Source organism: Pseudorca crassidens, chromosome 3, assembly GCF_039906515.1.
Source record: "Pseudorca crassidens isolate mPseCra1 chromosome 3, mPseCra1.hap1, whole genome shotgun sequence".
Lineage (NCBI taxonomy): Eukaryota > Metazoa > Chordata > Mammalia > Artiodactyla > Delphinidae > Pseudorca > Pseudorca crassidens.
In genome coordinates, this window is record NC_090298.1 from 28,202,851 (window position 1) to 28,227,801 (window position 24,951).

At 41.3% G+C, this 24,951-nt stretch overlaps 1 protein-coding gene across 3 annotated transcripts in view; it reads right to left on the reverse strand.

Moving 5' to 3' along the window:
* Positions 1-24,951, reverse strand: part of ADAMTS12 (ADAM metallopeptidase with thrombospondin type 1 motif 12) — a 393,951-nt gene that overhangs the window by 114,542 nt on the left and 254,458 nt on the right. The window contains exons 12-14 of one of the 3 annotated variants that reach the window (XR_010941915.1): positions 24,079-24,248; positions 13,559-13,699; positions 6,210-6,330 (exon numbers count right to left, since the gene is read on the reverse strand). Coding sequence is in view for 2 of the 3 variants with exons in the window: in XM_067730476.1 (XP_067586577.1) it covers positions 6,210-6,330; positions 13,566-13,699; positions 24,079-24,248 (425 nt within the window). In the remaining variant the exon portion in view is untranslated. The remainder of the gene's footprint in view (positions 1-6,209; positions 6,331-13,558; positions 13,700-24,078; positions 24,249-24,951) is intronic. The other 2 variants (XM_067730476.1, XM_067730477.1) reach the window with 2 other exon arrangements.

Sequence of the window (24,951 nt, forward strand, 5' to 3'; positions counted from 1 at the left end):
ATTGCCTGAAAATTAAAGACTCTCAGAAGTAATTTAATCATAGCTTAAATTCATTAAGAGAATTCTGGAGGGAATCTTGGATTGATTGCCACCTGGCGCTCTTGAATACAGCTTGTGATGAGAAACTCAGCTCTGAGCACAGCTTTTTATATTGCTGGACAATTATATTCATCAGAAAGGGTTTTTTTTCACATTTTTTCTTACGTTTTGATGAAACATAAACTTATGTTGTTCTCATGTGTTCTAATCCAACATTCTGAAAAAGCACAGAGGACATCTACTTAAAGACCATGATCAAGTCTAGCTACAGTCTTATCCTTGCTTATTGGTTGTTACGGTAGGAGACCTACTGGGGAGAAATGGAATGAACACATAATGGCTTCCTCTCTTTGCCAGGCTCTAGGCTAAGCCCTTTATGCATTCATCCTGTTTATGCTTCAAAAGAACCGTCATCTCATAGCTGTGATAGAATGGAAAGACGCTGGGCCTGGCATTGGGTAAGGAGTACTGGGGCATGGGAGTCAGACATCCGATTCTGGTTTCTACACTGCCACGAACGAGCTCCATGATGTCCATTGACTTATCTAACTTCTTTGAATGTCATCTGCACAATGAAGGACGTTGAATGAGATGAGAGCTTGAATGAGATGATGTCTGACGTCCCTCCCAGCTAAATTTTCTCTGTTCCTTTACCTCTTCCATACAAAACTTGATTTTAAGACCTTGATCATTTTCCACTGGATATACACTAAGGTTTTTTTTGACTAACAAACACACCCGCATCTCTGTCACCTAAAAGTGCCCTGACTGCTCTCTTTCCCTCAGACATTAACACAGCATGGGATCCTAGGAGTTAAAACCAACATCTGGCCAGCAGGAACGATTTACTCAGAAGCTGGGTACAGGCCACAACCTCAGCTCTATTTTTTCGAACTGGCAGCTCCCATCTAAAGGAGTGATGTATGGGGCCTGAAGTACTTGATTAAATTCCACTGGGCCCTCACACACTTGCCTGAGACAGCTCATTGAAACTATTAAGTTACAACTAGCTCAGGGAAAATATTTAATCACATGTAATTGAGGGTGATGCAACTGTTTAAAATGCCTTTGGAGCACTGCTCCCTGCAGCATAGCAGAGCTTCTCATAGCAGAGCTCATGCATAAAGTCAACTAGCATTAAAGAATATGGCAACCACCATATGCCTTGTTTAAAAACAAACAAAAAACCAAGCCAAAACAAAAAACAGTGAGAACTAGATGAGGAAAAAACCCAAAAGAGTTTGCCTTTTATCTTCCGCTTAAGAAAATCTAAAATTAGAAATATTTTGTATAGATTCTGTCTTATCAAAAGGCGAAGTACATCAAATTGAAAATAAAAGCTTTCATTGAATATAATTGCTGCTTCCGAACAGTTTGTAGAAAGAAGATGTAAACAGAGGCAGATTTAGCCATGAGCAAAAGCAATACATATTTGTAATATATTTTTGCAAAAGAATACCTAAGAGGAACCCAAAAGATAAAATTGTGGTGTTTGGAGTCGAAAAGAACCATAACATAGCCACCAGACTCCTTTACACATGACAAAATAACCCACAATAGAGAGGAGTATAAAACGAAAAGTAAAAGTTTCCATTGCCCTCCACCCAGAGTCCTATGTCCCAAAGATAATTACAGTTAATAGTTTCTTGGATTCTCTTCCAAAACCTTTCTTTGCATGTATAAACACACATACACATACTTTTTTAAACAAGTGAAATCATACTATGTGAACTATTTTAACTATTGCTTTTTAAATTTAATATACCTTCCATATCTTTCCACATTTTTTTAGCATTTCAACAACTGCCAAAATGACATAAACCCATTTATTTAATAAGCCAACTGTTAATGGACGTTTAGGTGGAAGGGAATGACCATCAATCTCTTTATCTATAAAATGAGGAAACTGAGTTCCCAAGAGAGGAAGAAATCTATGTCACATCACACGGCCACACACACACACGCACAACACACACACACGCACACGCACACACGCACGCGCGCGCGCGCACACACACACACACACACACACACACACACACCTCTATAACCAGGCTTTGCTAACCAACTCCTAATACAGCATTTTTAATGAAAAAATGTGATTGGTAGAACAGAGATGAAAAAAAATCCCCTTGAATGTCTCACCCTCATGGGTCTTCTTGACAGAAATGAGAATCATATTAAAAAGTTGTAGGGGGTGAAGGGTTATTGAGATATTCTTTCTATGTCAAGGTCAGATTTTCAGGGTTGGTAAGAATATCTCCAAAGTATTAAGAACGATGAATATATTCATTCAGTAAATCAGTTTTCTTCCGTTTTCCTCAGTAAACACGATTCTTTTGCACCAGTGTTGGGGGAAGTGGAAAACATAACCTTGACCTCAAAGAAGGAGCCTCTAGGCCCATGGAGACCACCTGGAGAAACCATCCCGCTACTGAGTCTTGAACACCTTGAGCTAAAAGAATATTCAGGGCCTTTGAGGATGGAGCAGAAGACTGGTCTCACTTCTGAAGACATATCATAAGAGTGACAATGGATTATTGGTGCTAATGTGCATCTTATTCAACTCTTCTAAAAAAACGATTTACCCACTGGCATATTTGGTTTCTAGTCTGTCACTTCAAATAAAAATGTGTTTATAAAGAGGTCATACTATTAACCCAGGCAATTTAACTACAACTACCAGCTTGTCTTTTTTTTTTTTTTTACGATTTGTGCTGTCAGTGTGTGGCAAGCAAGACCATTCTCACTGCAGGCCAAGATGCCATGGTTTCTGTGAGGGGGCTCCTGGGAAAGACAGATCCATCTTCTGAAGCCTGGCTTGACAGCAGTGACACATTGCTGTCTGGTTCAGATCCAAAACTGCATTGGACCTGCTCACGAATCACAGTGAGGAAGAGCTACGTACAGATACATTTGCCAGGCAGATGTACTGAGAATTAAACTGCCCTGGATTTGGAGTTTTAGCCTCAGTTATTTCAAAAGAGGGTTGTAAGGGGTCTGGAGTCTTGGAACACATTGTGAGCAACAATAATCCTCTTGCTGGAAACCAGTGGAAACATAGCAGAGGGAATAGACACCAACAGGGGCTTCCTGACCCTAAATGCTTCCTCACAGCCCTGAGCCCTGGAGGTCTTTCAGCTCTTTTGATGGGAAAACTCCCGTGTAAAGTGTCCAGTCACTCTCCCTACCCCTTCCAACTCAAGGTTTCCTGGAAAGCATGATATAGGACAGTCTCCAAGTAAGGTGGTATTTTGGTAAACATGGTTTCAAGAAAGCCATGTCCTCTCTTATCATTATGTCCTACCTTCTGCCTCTGATTCTGTCTCTGGAATGTGTTCTTATATGATTCTCATCCCCTTTACATGAACATCTTTAGTCCAGGCCCTTATCTCCTGAACCTGGGTTAATGTTTGGGTTCCCAGCACTGGGCTCTCCTATTCTGGGCAACTTTGTATGTTGCTGGCAAACTAGTCTTTCTATGACACTGACCTCCTCAGGTCATTCACCCTCCCTAAAATCTTAGAAAGGTCCCTATTTTCTCTTGAATCTACAGCAAAGAAATTGAACCTTACGGAACAGCCTAGGAGCAACTCTGGGTCATGAAGTCGTATCATTTCTTCCTAAAAGGGTCTCATGTCCCACCGCCCAGACTTGTATAGACCCTACACCCACACTGCGGCCACAGCCCTCCAGCCTGTGCTGTGAGTGTTCTTAATGGGTTCCATTCATTCATGATCATTTTCATTTTGTCACAGAGCCTAGGGAGCCGCAAGCAAAAGTCCAGAACATGCCTCATTATGGGATTAAGATGGTAATTTTAGCATAACTTGTAATTGTTGTCAATTCCTAACTCTATATGAATTTAATCTTTTGACCATAAAGATCAGTGGCAGAGTCTAGGGAGCTACAGCCGGAAGAACTAAGCACATAAACACACAGAATCAATAAGTAGATGGGATCCAGGTGGTCAGGTACACACCTAATTCCAGGCAGCTGCTGCTTTTATTCCATTTCAGGAATCTCCTATTCTAAAGATATGGATACTGGCAGCAAGAGTTGAAAAACAGGGACATTGTGTCTTTCCTCTGCTTTTTAGATTATAGATTTTTCTTTCAACATGCTGAATTGTAAAAGTGAAAAATTGTATGTGAGGTATATCAGACAGTGGAAATTGAATTAACTTCTTGTGCCAAAAGACTTAAAATTACTATGTGCATCAAATCTACTCAATAGATATACAAACGTATCATTTAAAATATAAAATTAAAGGTGAATTTATACAGTAATTGTTCTAGTTCCATAAAAAGATTTCAAACAAAAGTTGCGCACATTCTGGTTATGATTAAATAAAAGAGGTAGAAATCAAGGCTGGTGGTTTGGGCACTGAGTTAAGTGACACAATTAGTCGTAGGAGAGTTCCAGAATGCTCAGAGAATGTGGTCCCTTGTTCCCAGCATCAAAACAAAGCAGGTCAGTGTGAATAAGACCAGGACTTGATTCAGTGGTCAGAGGGTCTGGCATTGGTGAGGTCTAGAGAAGCCAATTAAGGCCAGAGGAGTCTAGAGTGGTAGTTTTAGGAAGTCAATGGATTAAGTCCAAATTTTGGTGATGTGTGCTAGGGAAAAATAGGTCATTTAATGACCACACCCGATACTCAGGGGCATACTCAGTAACTTCATCCCGGGTGTTAAGCAAGTCTAGAAGGGAGGTGCCCCACTGTATCTGACTTCCACCCTAGGCATCACCCCAGCCCCAGCGTGGGATACTGCCCCATGCCCTCTGGCTCTACCTGGGTGGTGCCCCCTGGCCACCCTATTTCCAGTACCTCCATTCCTTGGAATTTAGAGAATTAACAACCAGATCCCCCCACCTCCCCAAAGCAGCGTGGAGCAATGGCTAGTGGGAGCTGGTGTGTACTCTCAACGCCTTCCCTCCTGGGCGGGAAAACTTTGGAAGTACAACTTCTACACTGGCTCCTATATAATAACTGGCTTAATGACACTCCCTTTCTGGCTGCCTCCCTTTCTCTGTTTCACTGCCTCCAATGTCCTACTGGTGTTTCCCAGGATTCTCCGACCTCCATACAAACTAATGGTACCTGAATTCTTGTCTCAGGGTACCTCTTGGGGAGGAGGGGACGAGGGGGACTAAACTAAGATGCTCTCAGCTGTCTTCATCATCTCCAGGCCTAACTTAGCCTCCTCCCAAGACGCCTTCAGCAACTGCTGGTGTCAAGGGATCATGGGAACTGTCTTTACTGAAGACAGTCTGCAGGGTCACAGCTGATTTGGGATGAGGATGGGCTCTCCATGCCCCGAGGATTGTCAACAGCCCAAAGATGCACAAGGAAGAAACCTCGAAAAAGGTAATCATGGGAAAGGAATAGTGCGATGTGAGTAAGGAGGGCATGTTAGGTGGGAGAAGCCACCTGGAGAGCCTTAAGGCACCACTGGCTGGGACTCCCTTACAGGGAGGAACTGGGAATAAGAGCAAATTGAAGCAACCCTGCCTCGCCTCTCCTCTGGTCCTGAAGCTACACCCCAACTCTTCTGCCTTTAAACCCACTGTTGGCTTCTCTGCCCTCAGTTACAGAACCTGCTCCTAGGTCTGCACCCTCCTCACCCAGCTCTTCATCCCTTCTCTCCCCCAGGTCTCGGTCCATTTGCCTTCTGCCCTGGATCCTCTCCAGGGATCACACTCTTTTTTTTTTTTTTTTTTTTGCGGTACGCAGGCCTCTCACTGTTGTGGCCTCTCCCATTGCAGAGCACAGGCTCCGGACGTGCAGGTTAAGCAGCCATGGCTCATGGGCCCAGCCGCTCCGCGGCATGTGGGATCTTCTCGGACCGGGGCACGAACCCGTGTCTCCTGCATCGGCAGGCGGACTCCCAACCACTGCGCCACCAGGGCAGCCCGGATCACACTCTTAAACCTGGTCCTGTGCACAGCCACTAAGCCGTCTTAGATCCCTAGTGCAACGTGATGCTTCCTGTAATTGCTTAGCATTCAACCCCTTTCCTAAAACTGCCAAGGAACCTTTATCCCTTTGTAGTGAAGGCTATACCCATTTTGAATTCTGTGAAAGTCACAATCTGCTTAAAAAGAGTAACACTCCATCTTGACTTTCATTCTCAGTCCCCTGCCACCTCAATTATTTATGTGTTTATTACCAGATCCTTCTTTCTGTTGAAACACCTTCTTCACGGTCTGACAGGCTGAACCATCCCCAAGGCACACACCACAGCGATCCTCTGTGGCGTTGGAATCGATCTCATAGTCACAGCCGACCATCTGCGGGGAAGAGAGGTTGAGGACGAATGACTCAGGCGGGAGAGGCCACACCTACCCTGGACTTTTGACTCCTCCTTCCCCCCGTTTTGCTCTGGATGAGATTGTGGCGGGGGCAGATACAAGATAAATGTTTCCTCTTCCTGGTGGTGGCCAGAAGAATACCCAAAGCACCCACTGATGGTAAAGGAAATACTTGCTTTGAGGGGAAAGAGGTACACACTGAATGCATCTGCAATTTCCCCTGAGTGAGAAGCAGAATTGAACACACTTGCCAAAGTGGAACCATGAAAATGTCTTGGAATCATTGTCAGTGGAGCAGCAAATCCCTTTCAGATGTGCAAACCTCATGCCCCCTCCTCTCTAATGAGATTCCCAGGGATGACGGAATGACTCCACCTATACTTAGTCGTTCATTCCCTTTACATTCCTCACTGGGGATATTCTCTCTGGTTCCTGTCTGAACTGGCAGCCCTGGGAGAAAACATGGCTTCATGCTGAGACCATTCCAGTCCCGTGAGGGATGAGATCTCGGACCTGCAGACCCATCAGCAGATCCTTTGGAGCCTCCTATGACCCCAGCCCCACCACCTGTCACATGTAGCCATATCCCAGCCATCCTGACCTCCTTCCCTCCAGCTGCAGAGGAGGAACTGGTCATTTCTGCCCTGAGCCAGGCCTAATCTTGTTCATGTGCTCTGGACCTGACCACTTCTCAGTGTTCTGTCCATTGGTCCTCCCAAGTCATCATCCTTCCCTCTCCACTGGTTCCTTCTCCTCCACCCCCCAATACGGCCAAGGCTTTCCCATCCAATTCCCATTCTGGAAAAGGAGAGTAATTAAACTTGGGGTGTTTGGTAGCATCAAATACCAGAGAACCGTTAACACTCAGATGGAAAGTCATGGAAAACACGTGAACATCCACCGAAGTATTTTGTTCCTTGCTCTCTACTACGGCCTATATTCCTTAACCACATTTCAGTGGTAGAATAAAGAGGAAAAACTACACCATATTATATATTTTTTAAATGTTTATTTATTTATTTATGTATTTATTTATTTATGGCTGCATTGGGTCTTCGTTGCTGCGTGGAGGCTTTCTCTAGTTGCGGCGAGCAGGGGCTACTCTCCTTTGCAGTGTGCGGGCTTCTCACTGCAGAGGCTTCTCTTGTTGCGAAGCATGGGCTCTAGGCACGTGGGCTTCAGTAGTTCTGGCATGAGGGCTCTGCAGTTGTGGCTCATGGGCTCTAGAGTTCAGGCTCAGTAGCTGTGGCACACGGGATTAGTTGCTCTGCGGCATGTGGGATCTTTCCAGACCAGGGCTTGATCTCGTGTCCCCTGCATTGGCAGGTAGATCCTTAACCACTGTACTACCAGCAAAGTCCCTACACCATATTATATTAATTGGATTTTTCTTTTCTGTTTGGGAAGAAGAATGGTGCCCAGGTAGTTTTTTCTCTCTCAAAGATAATTTCCTTTCTTATTTTAAAGCCGCCTCAGATCGACTGAAAGGAAGAACCATTGAGGTCTTTAAATACACCCTCCCTCCACCTTAATTCTAAACAGAGAATTAAGGCCCACAGACAAAAATAGCGCCATTACTCAGGTTAACCATGTCTAACTTCCTTTAGATCCAAAGACGGTGCTACTTGACCCAGTTGGGAAAAATAAACTGCTAAGAGATTAAAAAAACTTAACAATACTAATCACAATGGAAAAGAAAGAAATTGCCTGGATGTGTGCCTTCACTGGTTATAAGCAAAATGTCAACCCGTCACAAGTGATATGTTTACGTCAAGCTTGAGCATCCTCTACTAAGCTGACCTTTACAAATCCCATTCTCAGTGACCATCATTCCTTCACTGATTTGGAACCAGCCAGGGAAACATACTTTGCAACATACTGAAGTGTTTAAAAACAATCTCTACCAGGAGGGGATGGATAAAACATGTGAAGGAAAAAGGAAAGAAAGCCAGAAAAACAAATACCTTGAGCCCATCTTTCTCCTCCAGCAATATTTTCCTGCATCCCTGGAGGGCAGGGGCGGGGAAGGAAACACACACACCCCAGTAGGCTGGCCCACGGCATAGTGTGTGGTTCTTGTGGAGACTTCACCCTTCTGTTCCTCCATCAGCTGCGCACAGCACACTCAACACCGAATTGAGTACATAACCGAAGGAGGCAGAAGCCCGTCCTCCTTGCTATACATAAAATGTAAGACTCTCAGGGGAAAATGAACAGACATTCCTCTCTTCCACGTCCTGTGCTCTGGCAACAGGGCCACAGCAATACTGTCTTTCTGCCTTCAGCCGGATCAGAGGGGCTCTGATCCAGTATGGCTCTCCTCCGATGTGCCTCTAAGGCAGCCAGATAGCCTCCCAACAGGCTGCATTTCTTTTTAAAAAAAGAAAATCCCTTTAATTTCCTATCATTATTTCTTTCTTTAAAAAACAGCTTTCTTGGGGGTGTAGCTGATATATAAAATACTACACATATTTAATTTTATGATTTGATGAGTTTGGACTCATACAAACACCTGTGAAGCCATTGCCACAATCAAGACAATAGACATATCTATCAGCTCCAGAAGTTTCCTTGTGTCCCTTTTGTGTATGTGTGTGGTAAGAGCACTTACCATGAGACCTACCCTCGTCACAAAATTTTAAGGGCACAATATAGTGTTGTTAACCACAGGCAATACGTTGTACGGCAGGGCTCTAGGACTCATTCATCTTGCGTAAATGAAACTTTATACCCATTGAACAGCAACTCTCCACTGTTCCCTTGACAACTACCATCCTCTTCTCTGCCTTGATGAGTTAGACTATTTTAGGTTCTCATATAAGTGGAATCCTGTAGCATTTATCCTTCTGCGACTGACTTATTTCACTTAACATAACGTTCTCCAGGATCACCCATGTTGTCAAAATGTCAAGATTTCCTTCTTTTTTAAAGTTGAGTAATATTCCATGGTATGTATATACCACATTTTCTTTATCCATTTGTTGATGAACATCTGGGTTTTTTCCATCCGTATCTTGGCTAGTGAATAATGTTGCTATGAACACGGGCGTACAGATGTCACTTCAAGATCCTGATTTCATTCTCTTGGATACATACCCCAGAACTGACATTGCTGGGTCATAGGGTAAAAATTAAATATTTTAAATTTAATTAAAAAATAAATATTTTAATTTAATTAAAATAAATATTTTTATTTTTTTGAGGAATCTCCATACTATTTTCCATAGTGGCTGCACCATTGTACATTCCCGCCAACAGTGCACAGGTTTTAAATTTCTCCACATCCACACCTATACTTGTTATCTTTTGTGTTTTGGTGATAGCCATCCTAACAGGTATGAGGTGATATCTCATGAGTTTCACTTGTATTTCTCTATGTTTAATGATGTTGAGCACCTTTTCATATACCTGTTGGCGATCTGTATATCTTCTTTGGAGAAATGTCTATTCAAGTCCTTGCCTCATTTTTTAAATCAGGTTATTTGTATTTCTGCTGTTGAGCTGTAGGAGTTTCTCATACATTTTAGATATTAACCCCTTATTGTATATATGGTCTGCAAATATTGTTCCCCATTCTGTAGGTTGCCTCTTTATTCCGATGACTGTTTCCTTTCCCATGCAGAAGTGTATCATCAATTCTTGACCCTGTCATTTGAACTGAAGAGCATCCTATCTTGAGTATTACTTAGAGAAGTCTGGCCTCAGTCTTTCACTAGGCTTTCAGCCCTACGTGAGTGAATAAGTAATACGTATTCTTACCAATTCTCATTTCTTCCTTATGAGTTTTACTGTTTTACTTAGTAAATTCTCAAGTAACTGAGGACTGAAATACCAACTGGCGCCTTGACCTAAGCCACTTAGAATGTCATCATTTCTTTCTACAGTCCCTTGGCAAAGGTAGAGACTGGAAAGATGCCTGATTCCAAGAGGAGATTCATTCCCAGCTAATGAAACTTTAGTGTGAAGATAATGCCAGTTATGCTTAACTGAGAACAGGTAAATGATATTGTCCTTTAATAAATGGGACAGCAGCAATAATGCTTTCCTCACCATAATTTTAAGGGCCAAGAGATAGGATGTGGCCTTCTAGAAAGACATCTGGCCCAGAGAAATTGATTTTGGGGTGTTCAGTCAATCACTGAGATGGCCAAAATGGCCTTGAGAGAGAACAAAGAAGGTTCAGGAGAGTTTCTGAGAGCAACGAGAAGGGGAGCTAACTTAGGGCAGGTAGGAAGATTGTCGAGTAAGGTTAAGGACTCGGCTGGGGTTGAAGACACTGACTTTGTAAGGGCATAAATTCACAAAGTTGAATTATTATTTTAAGAAGTGTATAGTAGACTGCTTGTCAGAACAAAAAAATCAATGTGGTTGGGTTGGTCAGAATCAGGGTCCTGGGGAAAGAGGTTGATGGAAGGCTGAGAGGAGAAATCTAGGGGATGGCTGATGTGCAAGTTCAGGGCATCCAGGCTGTTTGGGGAAGAAATGAAGCCAAAGCTTTGCTGACTGGGAGAAAAGGGACGAGTGAAGGAACTTAAAGTCAAAGAACTGGTTACCAAGAGAAAGGGGTGAGCAAGTTGGATGGTTAGCAGCCTGTCTTAAGACAGCAGGTAAGACTGCAGAGCTGGGACAGGTGGAAGAGGGGTGGGAATATCTGCTCATATATTTAAAAGCTTACCGCATGTTGTACTTGTGATTAAAAAAGGAAAGGAGAAAATAATTTAACTGTAAATACCACTTTACTTAAAAATCTTGGCCTTGTGTAGATACAGTTAAGTAAATGAAATAGTAGAAAAAAGTTCAATAAATAGAAAAAAAGCAGCTTAGGAGTTCAGTACCAGTTAAAAAATTGGGGGAGGGGCACAGACAGATACTTCCTAAAACAAATTCAGTTCTGATCAACATTCGATAATTTCCTCGACAACAAAATCTGCAAATCTAAGATGCCAAAATGTTGGCAAATATCATAATTTTCAAATAGACGGCTAAGTATATAAGTATAAGCAAATACAAGTATTTATATGAATATAAGCAAATATTTTCGTATCCACGAAGAAGATGAATTAGGCACATATATATTTTTTTCTGATGGTGTAACTTTTTATATCAATACACGTTCAATTCCCTTTGAAAAAACTGTGGTAAATGAATAAGAAGACTAACAAAAGCTGAAAATAACTACAATCTGGATCTTTAAAAGATAAACTGTATTTAGGTTATTAAGGTAAACTTGATTTGACATATTTTTTTCCGCTTAAAAACTTAACTCAGTGTGGTGTAGACAGAAAGTAATTAAACTTTCTAAAAGCCTTAACTGGTTTCCAGAAAGAAAAAGGCAAGCTGAGAGAATTGGGCTTATTCTATTAAGCTGATTTAACTGGTTTCAAGAGAGATACCCAAGACCCCTCATGTTTTGTTCAAAATATCTTTCTTTTTCCATCACAAGCTAAAGATACTGTCTCTATGCATGCAAAGGTATTTAGATGTAAAAGATAATTTTAGCATCACATTGATTTTTTGATGACTAAAGTTCTCAGCCCTAGCAGCACATGGCAATCACCTGAGGAGTTTTAAAAATACCAATGCTCAGGACCAAATCACATCTATTCTGAATTAATAGGGTGGCTAGAGAGCCAGGCATCAGTAGGTTTTAAAAGCTTTCCAGCTGATTCTAATAGGCAGCCAGGCCTGAGAACCACTGTATTAAATGGCAATGGGGCTGTTTGGACCTAAATTAGCTAAATACACTTTTTCCTCCTCTAGGGAACAGGTCTAACCTAAAATATATTAATTATTTTTGGCTCTTTGTAGCTACAGTGGTAATTAGCGTGTCAGGAAGAGAATTCTGCCTGAGCCCTTTCCAATTTAGAAAGGATGGCTTGTTAGCTCACTCAGTCCTGGGAATCATCATGTTGCCTCCTGTGCCTTGGCTGCTACTGGAATAAGTCCATCAGTAACTGCAAGGTGATAAATTCACCTTCCCAGGGTGCTAACAATTTATGGGCAGGAGCTTTTCATGGCAACAATTCAGTCCAGTGGAAAAAATTGTGATAATTATTTGCAAAAACAAAATATATTAAGAGTTTATTGTGTGTCAGGGGCTCTGTTAAGGGCTTAACCTATATGAACTTATTTAATCTAAAATATGTTAATATCCCAATTTTATGAAAGATAACTGAGTCTTAGAAAGATGTATAGAGTTGTACAGCTAGGAAATAGTGGTATTGGGTTCATATTCTAGAGCCTGAGCACTAAGCCATTATGCTTTACTAATAGTTAATTGAGTATTTTTATGTAGTTTCTTTTTTCACTGATTAAAACACCTTCTCTTTAAACTGAGATTTATGCCTGAGTGTTGGATCACAAAACTTGTTCATCAGTTCCTTGCAAAACAGACTGTGAGCAATGGGGATAAATTCTTCAATGTTTGTACACATAAAAGCATTAAAAAATCAGATCTAAGTACTTTATATAAAGGCAGAATTTTTTTTTTTTTTTTTTTTTTTTTTGCGGTACGCGGTCCTCTCACTGCTGTGGCCTCTCCCGTTGCGGAGCACAGGCTCCAGACGCGCAGGCTCAGCGGCTATGGCTCACGGCTCCAGCCGCTCGGCGGCATGTGGGATCTTCCCGGACCGGGGCACGAACCCGTGTCCCCTGCATCAGCAGGCGGACTCTCAACCACTGCACCACCAGGGAAGCCCTGGGCAGAATTTTTTAATTGGAGTCAATTTTTTAATGGAGTCAATGTGAAAAAGTTAAATCGAAATCAGAAGACCTCATGTTGGTGATCAATTGAGAATGAAATGTCAAAATGCTCTGTGAAAAACACTATACAATTATTAATTTCAGTTTTTCCTCAAATTTAACTAACTCTGTTGGCAAGTAACCAACAAACAATTCAATACCACTGAAATAATCCGAGTTGCCTTTTCCTAGTAATTCCTCCTTTAATTTGGTTCTTCTTCAACTTGACCCAGCTTCATGCCTAAAATAATATCACAGAGCACATCAACAGATCAAGAAATGAAGATGACAGCAGGAGGACATTCAGTTCCTGTGATTTTGATGAACACTGAAGAGTCTTGTCTCACAGACCATATAAAAATACCAGACCACATGCAAATACCACGAAAGCAAAAGATTAGCACATCTGACTTCCCGAATTAATAAAAATCATGGTTTTATAAAGTTGTAGATTAAGGAAACATACCCAATACCTTACATATGCCATTAATACAGACATTTCTGCTGTTGCCGCCTTCAAAGCAAGGGGTACCATCAGTGACAGCATCGAGCATTTTCTCAGAAAACTGGCCATCTATGGGTCGGCAGTAGAGCTCACAAGGACGTGCTGAAGTGAAAAAGAGACAAATCCTTGCAAGTTAGCTTTCTTGCTCAGCACCCTTCCCCCAGGATTTTGTATGTATGAATCCTCAAGTGTCATTTATCTGGAGATTCCCATCTTTTCCCTTTCTGTGACACATGCTGTCATGCGGGCTTCTTTCTTTTAAAGCGTTTTACAACAAATTAAACTGGGAAGATTGCTTTAAAATGCTATGCCTTTTGTTACAAATGATGAGACCTTTCAATCCCATGTTGAACTGTGCTTATAAAAATAAGGCAGTGAGCATCTGGGGTTAACCTAGAAAATAAGTCATAGCAACCGGTGATGCAGGACTCCAGACAAGCATCATGTTTGCCTGGTATTTTGCAGCAAAGTAAGCAGACCACCAGGGGAGATGCTCCCATGGGGCCAGCTCATTACTAACACCACTGCCACGTTCATAAACCACCCCCAACAAATATTCTCCCTTGCTCTCAAGTCCAAGAAGTCCTTGGACATAGGTTTACAACCACAGAGAAACAAAAGATCTGCTGTTTTGCTAAAGCAGAAGCCACCTTGCTTATCATAGTGGTCCATCCCATCATGCTGGGTCCTGCACTGAATCCATTCTAAGGTTCAATTTTCTGTTCCCTGGTGAGTGATCTCCTGCACAGAATCGTTCTAAAGATTTACTTAATAAAATGTGTATCTATACGTAGGTACTTCGAATAACCAGAAAAAAAGGTAACTTTTAAAACATAAATTGTCCTAAAAATTTTAACAGGTAATATCTGTATATGATAAGAATTCAAATAGTTAATTTTCCTTGAATGTTACGTCTTCTCTTTAAGTGAAAAATTTGAGAATATCCTCTTCAGAAAGATCCTTTTGGGATCTCTTCTGGGTCTGTTTACTGGGGGAAGGGCTGTTAAATTTCTTGGTGGTGTGACCAGCTGAGGGCTCAAGGAGACCACCCGTAAGGCCGTTTGCCTCGGACCCACCTCAGGGTGGATGGGCCCCAAATGCAAGGCCAACGTGCACAGCTCTAGGTAGGGCTGCTCAAGGATGCAATGGTCCATGTGGTAAAGAAACAAAAGTGTACAGCTTACACAAATATAACAGAGTAAAACTCAAACACTGAAACTCTGGAGGAACTTGAGACAATTTCTAAAGCATCTGTTTAAAACTTAAAGGAGAAAGGTAAAAGCAAATAAAGAATACCAACTGATTCTATATAAACTGCAGTGGATAAGTTGTCTGAGAAAATGAATAAAGTTAAAATGAGCTGGAGAGATCACAAAGTGCCGTCGGAAAAGGGCCAGCAGACCCCGGAGACAAGGCATAATTCAGTACTACTGTAAATCTTCATTCCCGGCAGCATGATTAGCTCTGTGACTGCCTGAACTTGAATAGAATTGCTTAGAGGGAGCCACCTGGGAGCAATTCTGCTCTCTGAGAGATGAGAGCATCCATCCAGGTGTGCTGAGTCCAGGGAATCATTTCAGGAAACAACAAGTAGAAGGATGGAGGCAGGGGAAACACTTTTTCAAAAGCTTTGATTTGAGCTTTAGAATTTAGATTTGAGATTTTCTATTTGGACACATGAAGCACAAAGACGAAGCAGCCCTGAATTATTCTGGAGTTTTTCTAAAGGAATTACCTGTTCCAGCCTGCTGGGGAGGGCTGGGACTAGAGGTGCCTGAGGGTGCGAATTCTAAGAAGGCATTCACTCTCAGGGTTGTAAAAACGGGTCCTCACAGCAAGTAAACCCCCATCCAAAGGCAAGCATTGCACTGAATTCCAGAATGGTCAAGTTCCAATGTCTGCCTTAGTTTTACTCCCTCTGGGCTTGTGCTGTTTGACTCCCTCCCTGAAGGAGGAAACTACCCAGAGGCTTTTGCTAGTCTTGTTTATTTAGTGAGCTAAGGGAAAGTTGCTTTGTTCAAATAACAGCCAATGTATTACTTGAACGTTATTTTCCAGATCTTCTTGTGCTTTGCAGTGGTTATCTGATTTCATTTTAACCATCACAACTACCCTATGATGTTAGTTCTTTTATTATCCCCATTTAGAAGAGAAAATTTAGGCGCAGAGAGATTAAGTTTTCCAAGATCTCACAGTATGAGTGGTACAGTAGAAGTTGATGGTTTAGCTAGAGCTCACGCTATTAACCCCTAACCTACAGGCACAGAATTATTTTTAACAAAAAACAAATGCTTTGATGAGATATTTAAAGTAACCACTCTTCGTGTTATTAGGCAATGCGTTTATTCATGGATCATATCTGAGAAGCAAACTTGGTAGAATACCCACTGGACTCCATTTTAATAATCTTTCATGGGTCTTAAATATGGTGAGAATCTTTAGCCTCTGGAGCTATCACCTCTACAGAGAGCAGATGTAAAAGCCATTACTTCTTAGAGAGCAGATGTAGCAGATTCTAGCTCATGAACGTCTAATATTACCTTGAGAAAGTTACTTAACCTTTCTGTGACTCAGTTTCCTCATCTGAAAAATGGGGATAATAATACCTACCTTGCAGGGTAATTAATAGAGAGGATTAAGAGAGACTGTATGTCAAGCACTCAGCGCGGTACCTGGTATACAGTAAGTGCTTGACAAATGACAGTGGTTATGGTTGCTGATTTCACCTCCTTATCATGACCTGGTGAATTCTAAAGGTCCTTGCAGTTACCCCATAAGCTGTGCTTCTATCATTCCAACCTTCTTTCAGAGCAGTCAAAAGCTGGCTCAATTCTCTTTCCCACACATATACCGATCTTTCCTGAAATATCCTCTTCTCCTTCAGATTATTCCATTGTGCCATTTCTAATCAATTCTGCACTGATTTCATGCTTTGTTTTACCATTTTCTAAATAATCGCTGTCTTGTCAGTTTAGCATAAAGGATTCCATATCCTGCTAGGTCAGTAGGTGGTTCCATGACTTTCCTTTTCTGTGACTATGAACCTGGTTCAAAGCTGGTACAATGCCTACTGAGGTCCTCCCGGCTCTATGCTTCCAAGACTATGGATTTTACAAGCTCCTCAACCAAACTGCGATGTCCTCAAGGGCACCCCAGTCATCTGCACATTGATCAGCTGCTACTGGCGCCCACAGTGTGAGAAGGAGGAAACAGACACACACTGGTGAGGACTGAAAAGCACAGGAGGAGGCTCTCCTTCACATGAGCGTTGGAGTTAGATGCATAGGGGTTCAGATCCCAGCCCTGACTCTTACATCTTGCCCAAGGCCTTTTTGGTCTCTGCACAGAGGGGACTATCAGAGGATAGCACACTGAAACCTCTAATAAGGTGTCTGGTTGTTTTAATGTGGTAGTTATTACCATTAACCTTTCCTAATGAATACCAGCAGATCATTACACTCAGCAAAGGCTCTTAACCCATGTTTACTAATTAACTGACATGGCAGTGATCGATACTGTTAGGGAGAAACCTTTGGACCAAATGGCAAAGAGATCAACTCGATCCTAAGAGATTATCAACTCATTCATAAAAATGAACCTTGACCTCAGTGACAGAGGTCAAGGATGTTCATTGCAGCAATTAACTTTTTATCCAGGAAGAAACGGACAAATGACTTAAATTGCATTTACATAATGGAAGGCTATGCAGTCATTAAGAGGAATGAGGTGAGCTGTAATGCCATGGTGTTCTGCTCCATGAGTCAAAAAGTTGCAGAACTGGCAAAGTATGAGTTCACTTGTGCGCAAATGGAAACCTGCAGTTAACAACACTCGCCTCTGAGGGATAAGTGTGGGTGGGCTAAGAAGAATCTATTTTTATTTTACTCTATTGTATACACTTGCATTTTTATAAGCAGCATATATTCATTTTATAAATAATGTCTTGGCCCTCAAACAAGAAAACGGGAAAGGTCTCCTTTCCCCTGTGATAATCATGACACATCTCTATGAGGAGAGGCCCTCATTTTGAGACTTCCCTTTATCTTGCTTCTGTGATACTGGATTTGTACATCTTTCAAGATTAGACAGGCTAACTGAAGTAAGGAAGAAACAGATTTCTAAGGAATGTAAGTACAGTGGTCTATGGAGTCTTAGGGACACCTAGTAAATAATCTGTGCTGAAAACAACAGCAGCACACACACCTGCTGCTGTGACCCCCAGCGCCTGCACACCTACGACCCACAGGCGTGCCCAAGGCCAGAAGGAACGCTGTGCTTGAAAGTGGCCATTGTGAATTGAAGGTTCAGGGCTACTGAAGCAGTTTACAAGGTGGATTCTGAAGTCCTGCTTCCCTGCCCTTTCGTCTGGCCTCTCTGTGTTTCCTGGCATTCTGGGTATGTCATTAGGTGGGCCTGTGACACAGGGCGCTGCCCCAAGAGGCAGGAGGAGCAACAGATGGTCTTAGTTCTCAAAGGTCAACCCGACTATCAGAGAGTCTCTCTCCCAGATACCAACCTCATCGGTTCCATAACAACCACAGAGTTGAGTGTTTCACCGTCTCAGGTACACTCATCTGCCTAGACACATCCTTTCGTCGGGCTCGTGGGATTTTTTTCTTCTAGCTTTTCAATCCATTTTTTCAGCTGAGTGAAAATTCTAAAACTAATGGACTGGTGAACTTTCCCCTCGCACTGTCTGATTAATCCTCTCAAAGGAAGCTTAGGGAACTGAATGAACTCACTGAATCGAAGGCTGAATTTTCAATTCTGCTAAAATAGGGCGGCCCAACGTTTTTGGATAATGATCTTACGAAGTGATCGTTAGAAGTGAAAGCTAAAACTTGCTAAGAAGGACAAAAATCATTTCTTAGGTCAAGGAAAAATTTGAGTGTGTTTTCATGTTCTGTGAGTAGATTGCAATTTGAGTTTCACCATTTAAAAATATCTAGTTTCTAAAATCCATTTACATGCAGGACTTCTTGGGTGTGAGTCCTGTGCAGTCACACTTGGTTGAATGCTCTGTTGTCACTGTCTTAAAACTCTTAATAATTTTACGTCTGAACTTGTGCCTTGTAAGTGAAGTCTGATTGGACAATGGAACACGTGCATGAGCAGAAGAGATTTGTGATGTGCATGTGTGCAGTTCCTTGCCAGATTTTAAGAAATACTAAACCTTAAGCAAAAGGCATAACTTAAAAATGTTTTATTGCTTTAATAAGTAACATTTAACTTAAAAAAGAAGCCCAGTTTAATGACCAGGCTCAGATCAGCTTGAGGGAAAACAAACAAACAAAACCAAAACCAAACAAGAAGTCCTGACCAAAAACCCAACCAAAAATCAGTCAAATAATTACCAAAACTCTGTAACTTCGGCTGGTCTAAAATAGTATGTTTTTTACTTTCTGATAAGGTAATATTGCAATCTCCAAATATATCAAAATATACATCAAACATAAGAAGGCATTAAAATTAATATATTCTACCATAACTATAGAAAGGTATGAAAACAGGAATAGAATTGTTAAAAATGAATTAAACCCACTTCATTGATGTTTTAGACTACGCTAAATGTAGCAATGTTGGTTATTTACTGTACGTTTATGTTCTGTCTTTTAGTTAAAATGGTTAGGAACTGTGACACTAAATTTGGAATTGCAACTTATTATAAGTTGTTTACTAAACGTAATAATTTAATCAGAATGCTTAAATGTTTAAAAAATTGATTTCCAAAGGCGAGATACATAAGTTTAATAAACCTAGCATTTGTCATAATACAAACAGTTTTGGGGGCTCTTCTCCTCCCACCAGAGCTCCTTGGCCATAAAATCATCTATTTTTTAAAAAAAACATGAACATCATCTTAGGTAAAATTCAAAATTCAATGCATTTGTTCTTAAGGTAATGGGTCTATCCCAGTCTCTGTTTCTATGGTCAATATTTAGTCTGCAGAGTCAGGCCAGGGCTAACTCTTGGCTTTATTGTACAGTCTGAGTTTAAGAAGTTACTCATTCTCTAAATCTATTAGCATACCCATAAGAATTAGATCAAAACCTTAAATTTCCATGTAGGATTTTCTTGTGGAGATAAAATTAGGGAAATGCATACAAAGTGTTGAGTGTAAGTACCTACACAGAACAGATACTGATATAAGTTTAATATAACCTGTTCTCGTTATCAGTTAGAAGCGAGTTTCGTTGCAAGTAGCAAAAAAAAAGAAAGAAAGAAAAAAAAAAGAAAAAAAATGTCGTTTCCCTGTTTTAAACGGACAGGAATTTATTTTTCCCACATAACAAGAAATCCAGGGGCTATACTCCTTCTGTCTTCCTCTCAGCCGTCTCAGCGTGGTTGCGATAGGACTGGTGTACCCCAGGCAGCACGAGGGCAGAGTGAAAGGCAGAAAGGCAGGGGGCCGAGGGCAGCTTGGTCAGTACCAACTAAAATCCTTCCCAGAAGCCTGACCCAGTGAAGCTGCCATCTTTATCTCTTTGGTTGGAACTGGGGCTCCCTGGAATACAGTTTAGCAAGTCTTCTAGCTTTCCCTCTTCTCTTGTAGAGGATAGTGAAGGGGTTGTGAATGGCTTTGGGGTGTCTGCAAACATCATCCTTATTATTCCATCATTTTCCCTCCTGAAGCCACAGATTCCTAGTCTGTGAAATGAGAGGCTTCTGGCTAGAAGATCTCCCAGGTTGCTCCCCGCAATGACACTCTGTTTAAAGGCTGTTTCTTTCTAAACACCAAGTACTCTTGTAATAAACTCTATGCACGGCGCCCAGGTCCTCCCAGGTGTCCAGCTCCTGGGAGTGCTGCCAGCACTGGCCCTCAGTTGTCACCTTGGCCTAAGAGAGCTTCCTTGCCCAAGGACACTCACTCCTTCCTGAGGCAGACCACACCCAACGTCTGGGCCACGTGGGGCTTCAAGGACTGGCTGCCCCACCTCAACTGCAGCAATTCTGAAGGTCCTTTGAGCTGTAGAGCATCCCGAGGGGTGGAGAAGCCCTCTGCTGAGACTGTGCTCTGCACCCCAGCTTCTCCCCCCGCCCAACCCCTCTTCCTTCCCTCTCCTTCTGCACCTGTTGAACTTCCCACACGCTAGTATCTGTCTTAGAGTCTCTTTCCTAGGGAATGCAATTGCAACAATTCCTTACAGATGTCCCTGAAGGATCCTATCCCAGGAGGAGCAGACTCTTGTCTGACCTCAGGTCAGACCTTCACATATGCTGGAAACCTTACTGGCAACAAGCATTGATAGGGCTGAAATATTCAGAAGCAACAACTAAAAAATTAGCCTTAATGAGGAGTTATTTGGGGGTTCTGAGAAAAACATCCAAAAAGGAAGAGATTCCAAGAAAGTGATGGCACCAAGATCAGGTTCTGGCCATTTCCTAATAGGAGATGCAGGATGTAAACATATTTCTATTCACATAGGCTAATCAAGTCCCTAGGAATATAAGTTAGTATAAGTATCTCAGCTTCCTAATCAAACAGACGGTATTCTTCAATTCCAGCTCCATTATATAAGACACTATAACCCTGAATAAGTTACTGTCCTCTCTGAGACTACGTTTCTTCATCTCTGAAGGATGGGGATGGGGGTAAGTGAGAAAATGTATAGACTCAGCTCTTCACACTGGTGCTTCCATGAATATGATCAAGTGGAGTTTGGATGCCTTTTTTTTTTTTTTTTTTGCCAGGAGTGTTGGTAAAGGAAATGCCTATATTGGAAAGTAAGTTGATTTAAATTAGTAGTTTTCAAACACTTTAGGCAGAAGAATTATTTTTCTTTCATCAAGATCTTGCAAATAAAGCAGATAAAATTCAGGATTTTATTAAGCAGAAATTTTATAAGTTCAAGTACATAATGCTTAAAAATAGTTCAGTGGGATCAAAAGAGACTATGAAGATGAACAGAAAATTTTGAAATCAAGTTTACAGATGGCAGTTACAGACATATGGCTGCAGCACCTAATTTTTTTCTGTGGGTTTTTTCGTTTGTACAGCATTGAAAAATCTTGACTCACACAAACAGCTGTAAATGATAACAGTTTAGAACAACTTGACCTGTAATCTCAGGATATTTCTCAGTTAAATTGGGTTGATGGGAGACTTTTATTCTAAGGTCTGTAGAAAACCAATCAATTTGTGTAAGTTAATGTATTGCTGTTTTTTGATATGTTAAAACTCAACATATACTGTTTTTGAGTGTAAGCATTGTTCTTTATTGCACTTTTAAAAATAGTTTAAATTATTTCTTTTGGAAAATGAAATTATAATAGAATCAAACATTTTTGGAAGCCCTGGAACAGAGTGTGAAAACTACAAGGTTTGATGGAGATTCTATGCTTATTCCAAATGTTTGAATCTATGATTCTTCTTCTATCATTGGCTACTTAGCAAATCTGCCAAAGGTCACTTACTAAGACACTTAACACTGTCTACTGAGTGGGTAGAAAACTCTGCTGTAAGTTAGTTTATCCTCTGGTGGCTTCTAAGGAAAGGCTGGGAGGGTGTAAAGTGCTCAATGCCTGGCACAGATTAAGTGTTCTGCACAGAGCTGTTGCCATGAGTGCCACACTGCTGTCACCCGGGACGCCCAGAACTAAGAAAATAGCAGCTCTGTAGGATAGAGGTTGATGGGGGAAAGAAATCAGTGTATTGGTCAAGGTGGTAGTTACTTGGGTTAGCAGGTAAGTCATTATGCTCAAATAATAGCACAGGAGCCTGTAAGAAAACCCCTGAGATGGAGAATGGAGGCTTACAGCCCAGGTAGATGGTGAGTTAAGCAGATGGCGCCCAGCTAAATTCCCTCACGTGGTTTATACAGCCTCAATACAGATGCAAACTGATCACTCCAAAGTGAGTGAAATCTGTGTCTCCTTTTATAGCTCTCATTTCTTTAACACCTATTGCTAGGCTATGCAAAAAGTGGGCACACGATAAATGCTTGTAAATCAATGAAAAGTCAAGCTGAACCAAATCTTTAATTATAAGTATAGCTACTTGAGCCATCAGAGTGCAGCAGACACAAATTCAACCCTGACTCTGGCAGGTGTGGGTATCCCAAACTAAGCACCTGTCACAACACTGAGGCAGCTATGCCATTTTAGTCCTGGAAGAGTGCTCATTCAGAGTCTATAGTACTACTGACTCAACTATTTCCAACAAAACAGAATGTCCAAAATACAGGTATAGGTAGTACCAACTGGCTATACCTTTCATAACTATCTTTTTTTTCTTTTTGCACCCATATGAGTATATACACGAGATTTCCTGTATTCGAGTACTTGGATCATAAAGTAAAATTGCACCAAAAACCAAATGACTCACTCCCCTAGAGCATGAATGATGCTAAACAACGGGCGACAAGGAGCAGACATTGCCCATGACAAACAGCCATCGGGGTATTTTGGAGACACAAAGAAGGAAAAGCACTATTTTTTCCAAAAGCAATTGACTATATCATTTTTCTAACTGTCCAAATATGTACTTTTCATTCATTGGCTGACATCTACAAGTCCTCTTCTGTTCTATCATGCTGCATTTCAGAAACTGAATAATCAAAAAAAACCTGGTTACTTTTCACTACCTTGTCTCAAATCTCCTTAACTCAGGAAAATCTTTCTTTCATTCTCTATTTGAATAACAAATAGCACAAATACTCTTTGAGGCTAATCTATAGCTAACAGTCAATGATTCTTCCTCATTTTCAGTAGAGAATGTGTCACTGGTGCTGATTCAAGGGAAGCACTGCCAAAGCTGCTGCTCCATTCTCCAACTCTGTTTGGAGAGGCCCCATCCTCTGATATGCATCCTTTAGATGCCTGATTTTACTTTTTACCCTTCTTATACTGTCCTATACATTACAAAATGTTGATTTCTGGCCCAGAGCTGGCTTTTACTCATTTCTGATCAAGTTTCTCATTCATTTTCTATCATCTTGTCTTTCCTTGTGCTTTTCTCCTCTCACTTGGAATTGATGACTCTATTTTGAATGCCTTCCCCCTCCCTTATGCCAAGAGAAAGACTATTCATGCTTAAGAATCATCAACTACTTCCTTGGAAGACTTCTTTGAAATTACTCCAAAACCGTAATGATCTTCTTTTCTGAATTTCTGCCAAAATTACATTCAGTTCCACATGCTCATCAACCAGCACTTTCATCAGTGATTAGTTTCTGAATCCCTCCCTACAAGCTCCACTTATTGCTTAGTTGCACCTCAGCTGTTTTGAAGTGAGCCATCATGTTTGATAAACTTCTCTTTTATCTCCAATATAGCTCAGCAGGGAGTTGGAATATTCACCTTCAACATTTACTGATCCACTTAACCAGGTCAGTGTCTCCACCTCCTAAAATATAAAACTCTTGATGACACTATTCTCTTCTTGTTGAACTTTGCAAGGCATCACAGGTACCCTGACAGATAAATGCTTTCTGATAATGGCTGTAGTCTTAGATCTGGAATATACTCTTATAGCTCCTTACCTGGATTAAAAACTGGAAACCAGTGGTAGAATTCATTCTTGTAGGGAACAGTGTCAAACTCACTGCACTGCATCTGCCGAAATGTTGGTGTATCCGGGCGACAGGGGTGAATGTTGCACAAGCGATAGCGTTTTCTTTCTCCAGTGCAGTACTTCCCTCCAAACTTTGGTCTACACATGAAACACACAAACTCTTCTTTAATTTCCTTAAAGGCCAGCATTTTCTTTTAAAAATCTTCTGGTATCCGGCCATGCCCCTTCCTTGCCAAACCTTGTCCCTCTCTAGCCTCAAAACTCACCGTTTGAATAAATTCTTCAAATTCCCACATTTTTTGCTGTTGCCCATGAACATTCAGTCCCAAGTATACAGTTGCCTGTTTTGAAATAGTTTGACTCCATGGTCAATTAGTTGCCTGGTCATCAGTTGTGACTTTCATTTTATTTCCTCCTTTTCATTCCCACAATCACCAAACTAGTTCACCCCTTATCTCCATTCCTGTCTGCCCTCTTCTGCCTCATTTAACCTACTGTACACACTCTTCTCTGGCTAATTTTTATGATTGCTTTAATTATTTTAGTTTCCTGTTTAAAAATCTTTAACGGCACCCCATGGCCACAGAATCCAGTCTAGCCTCTTGAGCTTGGCATCCAAGGCCCTCATGATACTGACTTACCTCACCTGAACAACTTTTCTTCCCACACTCCTCCTAATTTGCACACTGCTCCCATGATACAGGCTGACTTATTTGCTTTTATTTTTTCTGTGCTTCTAGATAGATTTCTGCTCTCTTAAGTCTCTAAACATCTACATACTGCCTGTGCTTTAAGGACCAATAAATGCTATCTCCATCTCCATCATGAATTCTTCCTGAAT